A 9,577-nucleotide genomic window follows, 5' to 3' on the forward strand; every position below is an offset into this window, starting at 1 on the left:
ATGCTCTTCACCGTTGCTTTGGTCCATCGGCGCCAAGTCATCACTCAACTTGCCCTTCACACTTGCAACCGGTCCATCAAGCCAAGTCTTGTCTTGATATTCTCCACCTTAGTCACATGACTCAATATCATGTCTCATATGCAATGAGCTCTTTCATCACATGTGTGAGCCTTGCAACAAATCCAAGCCATCTTTACCATCATGGCATGAGTTGCTCACACAAGTGTACCTATGGACTAATCACCTATGTATCTCACATTTAAACACATTAATTCACCTAGGTTGTCACACAATTACCAAAACCAAACTAGGAACCATTCATACTTCCCATGTACCATTTGCAGTGATGGAGTCCATCTCACTACGGATTGCATCCTTCAAATATTCTGCATCAGGTGATGCATATGCCTCTGCAATGGTCGTGGGAGTATCATCTAAGAGGTACACAGTGAAGTCTTCACCAAAGGATTTTGCAATCCTTTGTCTCTTACTCCTTCTAGGAGCTATACCACTGTCATCCTCTTCATTTCCATGTGGGTTTATAATTGGCTCAATTGTGGGTGTGGGTTCAGGAATAAATTCATTTAACGAACTAGGCAAAGAATATGCATCTTTCATCGGGAACATATTCTCAAAGAAAGTAACAACCCGTGACTCCAAAAGTGAATCAACTAAAATCTCAGGCATTTCTGATTTTATCACTAAGAACTTCTAAGCCATGATGTGGTGCGCATATCCTAAAAGGATACAATCAACAGTCTTTGGTCTGAGCTTGCGTTTCTTATTAATTGGTACACTAACCATGGCCAAACAGCCCCACATATGCAAGTAATGGAGTGATGGTTTCCTTCCTTTCTATCCTTCATACGGACTTATGTCACTATTTTTAGTGGGAACTCTATTTTGAACATGACATGCAGTCAAAACTGCCTCCACCCACCATGCCTTAGCCATACCGGATGTTCCTAACATGGCATTCACCAAGTCCATTAACGTCCGATTCTTTCTTTCAGCAATCCCATTAGATTGAGGTGAATATGGAGGTGTCCATTCATGAATTATTCCATTCTCCGAACATAAAAGATCAAACTCATTGGAAAAATACTCCCCACCTCGATCAGACCGAACACGTTTAATTTTATTTTCCAATTGATTTTTCACCTCAGCCTTATACGTCTTAAAACATTCTAGCGCCTCATCTTTAGTTTTTAGAAGAAACACATAACAGTACTTAGTTGCATCATCAATTAAAGTCATGAAGTATATTTTTCCTCCTTTTCTCAACACACCATTCATCTCACAAATATCAGAATGTATGAGCTCTAATAATGTCGTATGCCTCTCGTCTATAGCCTTGTGTGTCTTACAAGGTTGCTTTGCTTGCACACATGCTTGACATTTAGAGCCTTTGACAGTAGAAAAATTCAGAATTAAACTCATACTGGATAGGCGTGACATACAACCAAAATTAATGTGACACAAACGAGAATGTCATACATCAACCACAGAATTGTTTGAATCACACATATGGCTCACAACTTTATTACAGAAATCGGAGAGTGAAAAATGAAACAAGCCTCCGCTATCATAGCCCTTGCCAATGAATTGGCCATATCTCGAAATGACTACTTTATTTGACTCAAATACCAGCTTGAATCCGTCCCGACACAGAAGGGATCCACTAATGAGGTTCTTCTTTATTGAGGGGGCATGCTTCACGTTCTTGAGCCACACGATCTTTTTTGAAGTGAACTTCAGATCGACCGAACCAACACCAAGAACAGTAGCATGCGAGCCATTCCCCACCATGATGGTTGAACCTCGTGCGACCTGGTAAGATGAAAACATGGAGGTATCAGTACAAACATGAATATTGGCTCTTGTATCTATCCACCAATCATTAGATTGATATACAGAAAATATACTAGGTAATGAATTACCGTACCCAGATCCACTAGGATCGTCAATAGTCACGTTGGCAGATTTCTACCCCTACTGATTCTTCTTTCCCTTGCGGTTCTTGCACTTCTTGGCAAAGTGCCGAGTCTCACCGCAAAAGAAGCACACAACCTCGTCCATGTTCATCTTCTTTTTCTTGATATGAGTAGTCTGATTAGCCTTTTGCTTGTTCTTTCTAGCCTGCTGCATCATGTTGGCGATGGACTGCCCTTCAGGTGCTCTTGGTGGAGCATCCTTTGCCCGAGCCTTCTCTTCAATATCAAGACCAGCCAACAAATCTTCAATGGAGATTTTCTGTCTTTTATGTTTCAGAGTTGTTGCAAAGTTCCTCCATGTCGAAGCCAACTTGGCAATAATGCCACCCGCCACAAACTTATCAGGCAAGATGTGTCTGAGCTGTTCAAGTTCCCTCACAATAAGTTGGAACTCATGATCCTGTTCCACAATAGAACGGTTATCAACCATTCTGAAGTCATGGTACTGCTCCATCACATACAGCTCGCGCCCAACGTCTAAGGCAGAGAACTTGTGCTCAAGCGCCTCCCATAGTTCAGCAGCACTTTTGATGTTCATGTAAACATCACATAGTTGATCAGAGAGCACGCTAAGGACGCATCCGACGAAAATCGTTGTAGCCACGGTAAACTCCTGCACCTCTTTCTCAGATCCAAGAGGAAGTGCGGGAGGATTACTCACCACCCAAACACGCCCATAGCCAAGAGCCACAGCTAGGCTCTCGTCTGCCATCTCTTGCTATTCACACCAGTGAACTTCTCTGGTTTCATCGCATCCGAAAATACAATCATCACTAAATGCCTATCAGGTTTTTGGATTGTTGGAAATAATAGCAATTTAGTGACGCATAAATTAGTGCCGACAAGGAGAAAAAGAACAACAACATATATCATAGGTGTGTGATGTAACACTAGCACTACGATTCGAGATAAACTCAAACTCCCTAGTGCTAGTAACAGAAGAAAAACTAGTGCGAACAAAGACATTCTTACAGTGGGGTTGTCGGCGCTAGATAGCGCAAGAGTAGACGAAGCAGACCGTCGATGGAGATCCACGAACACGGTGTAGAGGGAAGAAGACATTCAGCGAGGAGTGACGACGGCGCTTCCTGAAAACCTGATACGGCCCCTACCCCGTGCAGGGACACAAGGGGACGTAGGCTTCGGAGAGTTGCTCTTCCCGAGCCGATGACACATCAGCGACGGGATGGGAAAGATGGCGGCAGCGCAGCACAGTGGCAAAAGGAGGAGATGAAATCTCTGTATTGAGGACGACGTCTCGTCCCAATATATTAATATATATACACGTGTCGCAGCTAAGGTAAACAATTAGCCGTGAAATCACAGCACTAATGTGATTGACCTGCCATTAGTCAACTAGAGCAATTAGAACCATCACCATTAAAGCGAGAATAATTGCTTGCCAAAACAGGCCGTCGGACCATTCATGCGCATGTCGCGCGCCCACGCCAATCGCCCCGACCGGCGAGGCAAGCGAGCGCGTGTGTTTCTTCCTTTTCCTATCTCCAATAGCTTCAACTAAATGGAGACAACTCAGCCATTTAAGTTGGTCTTACTCCTAGAGTAGCAATGTGGTACTAAAGTCCTCCGCCACCATAACATGCATGTGTGAGTGGGCCTTTGGGATTTATTTGAGAATATTATTTGGGCCAGCCCAAATCTTCTTACAGAATTGGACGAGCTGTGTCATTGGGCACTGACCCAGAGAGGCTGCATGTCCACAAAGCAACCGACAGTGATGGACCGACGGTGAAAGTCACTTATGTTGTAGTGACCTTTTCTACGTGGTATTTATAGAGCCACAAATCAACCAAATTGATTCTAGGTGGAAGCATAAGATTTCAAATCTAGATGCAACCATCGGCTTCGCTCCCGCTACTATAAGGGAGAATGTTAAAAATACATACATGCATGGCTAGAGATAATGGAGACATATACAACCTCTACAAATAAAGATAGAATCCTAAAAATAAAAAAGAATTAAGCCTCGTATAAATTGTCTTGTATTCCAAATCTCTATACCTGTATGTACCGTACGTCTCAGGCTCAATGCGATTAATGAATTTATAACTGATCTTTCCACGCATCTACTCCTCTTCTATACATTTGTCAGGATTGCTATTATTGCTTTTATATCATATCTCAATATCTGACATCAATGCATATATACTGAAACAAACAACAAACGCTGAATTATGTCCTTGTGCGATTATGATAATTTCATCTACTGTGGTGCAATTTTTTGGGTAGAATATATGTCAGCGATAAAAAAAGATCGAAACATTTTACAGATTAGTGTTTGACCAACATACAAAGCCAAATTCGGCGTAACTACAACATATTGAGTGTTAGCCTCTGCCACTTATAATTAGGCTCTTAGGTTGCATGTAAAGTTGAAAACTGACCGGACAAATCCAGTTCCGTCCGCAACCGTATACCGTTTTTTCCTGTCCGTTTTCGTTTTTTCCGGGATAAACGAAAATGGGACCAAAAACGGGACGGAGTGAACCGGGAGCGGGACCGAAAACGGTGAAGCGTTTGTCCGTCCTTATTTGCAGTATCCCGTTTTTGATCGGGATATTCAGTTTTTCATCCCTTTTTCTTCAATCCGGGATAAGCCCAGCTACGAACTAGGCCTTCTTGCTGGCGGCCCAGTATGTTCCGTAAGCCTGGTAGTAGGTCTCCTAGGGCCTGTTCGGTGGCTGGTTGTGCTAGCTTATTGGCTGTACGTGCATGGCCTAGTATGTTACAGTTGCTACTTGTTGCTTGGCGCATGCTGCTGTGTGGGAACCGACCAAGACTCGAACGTGGACCGGGATGCCTGCGGCGCTCATTCGCCCAGGTATTGGGTGCTAGTGGGCCCATCCCTTTCCACCCCTCATTCTAAGGGAGCCCCGGAGCGGCTGTGAACCCATCGGAGGGCCAGCCTTCGAACTCCTGGGCCTGAATGGGCCGTAGGAGCGTTTTCAGCTTTGTATCCCTCCTTACCTACATGGTTCTTGGCCCATCGATCGGGCAAACCGTCATCCGGCGTGTTCTTTGAGGGCGCGGCCAGAGATAGCGTGCGCACGATCTTCGGAGGGAGGTGACGTGACGCGGACGGTTCGCCTTCTCGCCCCGCTCCGTCCTATAAATAGCGGCCTCCCCCTTCATATTTCTGCACACCAAAACCACAGCCTTACCTTCTCCGTTTCTCCGCCGCCGCCGTTCGGATCTGCCGTGCTTGCTAATCCGACATCGGAGCCCTAGATTTGTGGCTTCCGCTTCTCCGCTGCCGCCTTTGTTTTTCCGCAGCCACCTCCATCCTCCATGGATTCGTGGTACCACTCCGATGTTACCCATGCGTGCATGGAGGGACTCGTCAAGCGTGGTCTTCCCTGCGGGAGGACCGATGCGGCGGAGTGGCTCATGCCTAGCCATGAGGATGCGCCCGCGCTGCCCGACGGCTACGTCGTCTCCTTTGCGCCCTTCCACGAGCACAGACTCATGGTTCCTCCCCACCCGTTCTTCCGGGGTCTGCTGCACCACTATCAGATCGAGCTGCAGCACTTGAACCCCAATGGGATCCAGCACATCACGGCCTTCATCGCGATGTGCGAGGGGTACCTGGGGATCGAGCCCCACTTTGAGCAGTTGAGATATTTCTTCTCTATCTCCTTGATCAAGAAGAAGGAGAGAGGGCGGGAGACCCCGGTGCCAATGGGATGCGTGGGCATCCACCTCCAGCTCTCTAGATCCAACAAGGAGTGGCACTCACATTGGTTCTACCTAAAGGATGACCCTGCCGCACCCTTGCCTGTCTTCTCCGGATGTCTGATCGAAGAGGTTCCGCCGTCATGGCCATGGGGGCCACTAAAAGGTCCTAATGGCTAGAGGGAGGGTGAATAGCCTATTAAAAATTTCTACAACAACACTTAGCAAACCGGTTAGACAGTTATGAGGCGAAGCAAGTGTTGCGCTAGCCTACTAAAAATGCAAGCCACCTACCACAATTCTAGTTTCTATAGTTTCTAACCACACAAAGGCTATGTCACTATACTAAGTTAGTGTGCTCTCAAAGGCTAACTAAAGAGCCACACTAACTAAACTAACCAGCTCTCACAACTAGCTACACTAAAGAGCTTGATTACTAGTTTACGGTAATGTAAAGAGAGTGAGCAAGATGGTTATACAACCGAGTCGAGTAGTGAACCAATCAATCACAAGAATGAATACCAATGAAGACCAATCACCTCAGAATCAAATGATGACAATGATTTTTAACCGAGGTTCACTTACTTGCTGGCAAGCTAGTCCTCGTTGTGGCGCTTCACTCACTTGGAGGTTCACGCGCTAATTGGCATCACACGCTAAACCCTCAATAGGGTGCCGCACAACCAACACAAGATGAGGATCACACAAGCCACGAGCAATTCACTAGAGTACCTTTTGGCTCCCCACCGGGAAAAGGTCAAGAACCCCTCACAATCACCACGATCGGAGCCGGAGACAATCACCAACCTCCACTCGACGATCCTCGCTGCTCCAAGCCATCTAGGTGGCGGCAACCACCAAGAGTAACAAGCGAATCCTATAGCGAAACATGAACACCAAGTGCCTCTAGATGCAAACACTCAAGCAATGCACTTGGATTCTCTCCCAATCTCACAAAGATGATGAATCAATGATGGAGATGAGTGGGAGGGCTTTGGCTAAGCTCACAAGGTTGCTATGTCAATGCAAATGGCCAAGAGAGTGAGCTAGAGCTGGCCATGGTGCTTAAATAGAAGCCCCCACAAAATAGAGCCGTTGTACCCCTTCACTGGGCACTGCTCGGGGTGACCGGACGCTCCGGTCATATTGACCGGAAGCTAGACCTCAGCGTTCGATCACCCAATGCTTGCCACGTGTCATCGGCTTCAAACGCTGATTGCCTGATCTCAACGGTCATCAGTACATTTAAGTAGTGACTGGACATGCTGCTCAAAGTGACCGGATGCAGCAACACCAGCATCCGGTCGTTTCCAGTAAGGTACCAGAAGCGAAAAATCATGATCGGACGTGTCCGGTCATGCCCGACCGGACACACCCAGTGTTCGGTCACTCAACGTCTCCTCTGTGTGCTGCCATGTCAGCAGGACCGGATGCACCCCGTCAGCGTCCGGTCACTAAGTGACCCAGCGTCCGGTCGAAGACCGACGCCAGCGTCTTCACACTTCCACTGACCGAACGCGCCGGTCCTACCAAGACCAGCGTCCGGTCACTTACAGTAACCTCCGTCTTTTTTGTATAGAGCGCCGGAGGCACCGTCGGACACTCCGTCGATGAAGTTCCTAACCCTTGCTCAAATGTGCCAACCACCAAGTGTATCACCTTATGCACATGTGTTAGCATATTTTCACAAACATTTTCATGGGTGTTAGCACTCCACTAGATCCTAAATGCATATGCAATGAGTTAGAGCATCTAGTGGCACTTTGATAACCGCATTTCGATACGAGTTTCACCCCTCTTAATAGTACGGCTATCAATCCTAAATGTGATCACACTCACTAAGTGTCTCGACAACCAAAACAAAATGGCTCCTACCATTTATACATTTGCCTTGAGCCTTTTGTTTTTCTCTTTCTTCTTTTCAAGTCCAAGCACTTGATCAACACCATGGCATCGCCATCATCATGTCATGATCTTCATTTGCTTCACCACTTGGAATGTGCTACCTATCTCATGATAACTTTGATAAACTAGGTTAGCACTTAGGGTTTCATCAATTCACCAAAACCAAACTAGAACTTTCAGCCACCCATCAAGGAGAAGAAGAGGATGCGCGACCTCCTCGAGGCCATCATGTTCCTGAAGACCCACGACCTTTGTGGGGCCGGCGTCATCGGGGGGTATCACGCGAGGAGGGTGGTGCCCCTAATGGCGCACGTCCTCCCGCTATATGGGATGACGCCTACCGCGCAGCTCATCGATACGACGCTCACCAAGGGCTGCTCCACGACAGTGAGGTCGCGCAACGCATCAAGGAGGCTACGGGGGAGGCCAACGATGTGTTCCCAATCCTAGGGCATCCTGTGATGTGGCCGGACGCAGGCTTCATCGAGCTACCGGTGGGGTTAGTCTTTCGGGACTCCGTCGTGCCGCTGCCAGAGCGCGCGGTCGTGAGGGCGGCAAACCATGTCATGGATGAACAAAGGAAGAAGGACGATGAGGAGAAGAAACGATAGTTGAAGCAGCGAGTGAAGCTGCAGTGAGGGAAGCGACATCAAGGTTCGTCGGAAGAAGAGGAGAAAGAAGAAGAGGAGGAGGAGGGGGATGATGACGGCTCCATGTCGCCCATCCCGTGGGATGATCTAGCCACCAGGGACGAGGACCCGCCTTCGTCGCAGGCGGGGCCCTTCCTACGGCATGCCATGGGCAGGAGGGGAAGGACTGCCCTCGGAGCCGGTGGAATCAAACAGCCCCGCCCCATCTAGACCTTCGACGGTGGCCTTAGAGCCGGTGGAATCAGGCCACCTTGCCTTGTCTGGGCCTTCAATGATGGCTCCGGAGCAGGCGGAAACAGGTCGCTCCGCTCCATCTGAGCCCTCGGTGGTGCCTCTAGAGTCGGTGGGAGGCGGTCGTTCTGATTTGTCCGAGCCCTCCGAGTCGAGGGAGGGCTCGAAGCAGCAACGTGCCGACGAGGAGCACCGAGGTCAAGCAAGCCAGCCCCAAAATGTCCTCGCATGATGGCATCATGGTAAGTCAAGAGTTTTTTCATCCTTTTGTCTTAACACATTTTTGTTGTGAACTAACCGCCATGTCCCTTGCAGTGTCGGAGGACATGGGACTCTCCTGTGGCTCGCTCCAAAAATGATCCTCCTCTAGCAAACATTCTAGGAGTCGGCTGGCGCCGTGCCGGTGGTAAGCGTGATTGGCGTTGGGGCGACCACGGCGTTGACCGGGGAAGCGTAGCCGATGGCTGTGTCCATAGGAGAGCAGGAGGAGGAGGGCACATCTAGGGCACCCATGGCGGGCGCGGCGCGGCCGGTCATGTACTCGACATCATAGGCGGAGGCAGCACGGCCGGAGCCGTTGTTCGTGTAGGTGGCCATGTCCGCGGTAGGGTAGACGAAAGGGGGCACACGCAAGGCATCCTTCGTGGATGTGGCGACAGGGCAGGCCTCCTTGTCTGCGTCACCTGCCCCCTCTATAGCTAGAGGAGCCGCTCTAGAGGAGCTACCGCCACAAGAGAGGTCGGCACCGCTTGAGGTTGACGTGGGGATGTCCCGGTGTTTGGTTCGGGTGGCTACCCTTGATGGAGCAGTAGAGGAGGGAATGGGGGGAGCATCCACACGGAGGTTGGGGACGCGGTTCATGCCCTGACCACCATGCTGAGCTCGATGCGCGACATTATCGCCCCAGTTGGCCAGGTATGATATGACCGTGCTTCCTACCCTCATGTTCTCTTTCTACGCCTCTAAGTCTTGTCTTCTTCGTAGATCCTTATGGCCTGTAGGCGAGAGAAGTCCTAGTTCCATGCTAAGGAGACGTGGTGCAGTGAGAGGCTAGCCGCACAGCTCGCTGCCACCCGTTAGGAGGTGGCTGAGCTTGCCCCTACC

The 9,577-nt window shown here is 48.9% G+C and overlaps 1 protein-coding gene across 1 annotated transcript; it reads right to left on the reverse strand.

Moving 5' to 3' along the window:
* Positions 1-1,992: 1,992 nt before the first annotated feature.
* On the reverse strand, positions 1,993-2,706 carry LOC136543780 (uncharacterized). The gene has a single exon (XM_066536140.1). It carries the CDS (start codon positions 2,704-2,706, stop codon positions 1,993-1,995), a length of 714 nt encoding a protein of 237 aa, XP_066392237.1.
* Positions 2,707-9,577: the final 6,871 nt, after the last annotated feature.

This window comes from Miscanthus floridulus, chromosome 3 (assembly GCF_019320115.1).
Source record: "Miscanthus floridulus cultivar M001 chromosome 3, ASM1932011v1, whole genome shotgun sequence".
In the NCBI taxonomy this organism is placed as follows: Eukaryota; Viridiplantae; Streptophyta; class Magnoliopsida; order Poales; family Poaceae; genus Miscanthus; species Miscanthus floridulus.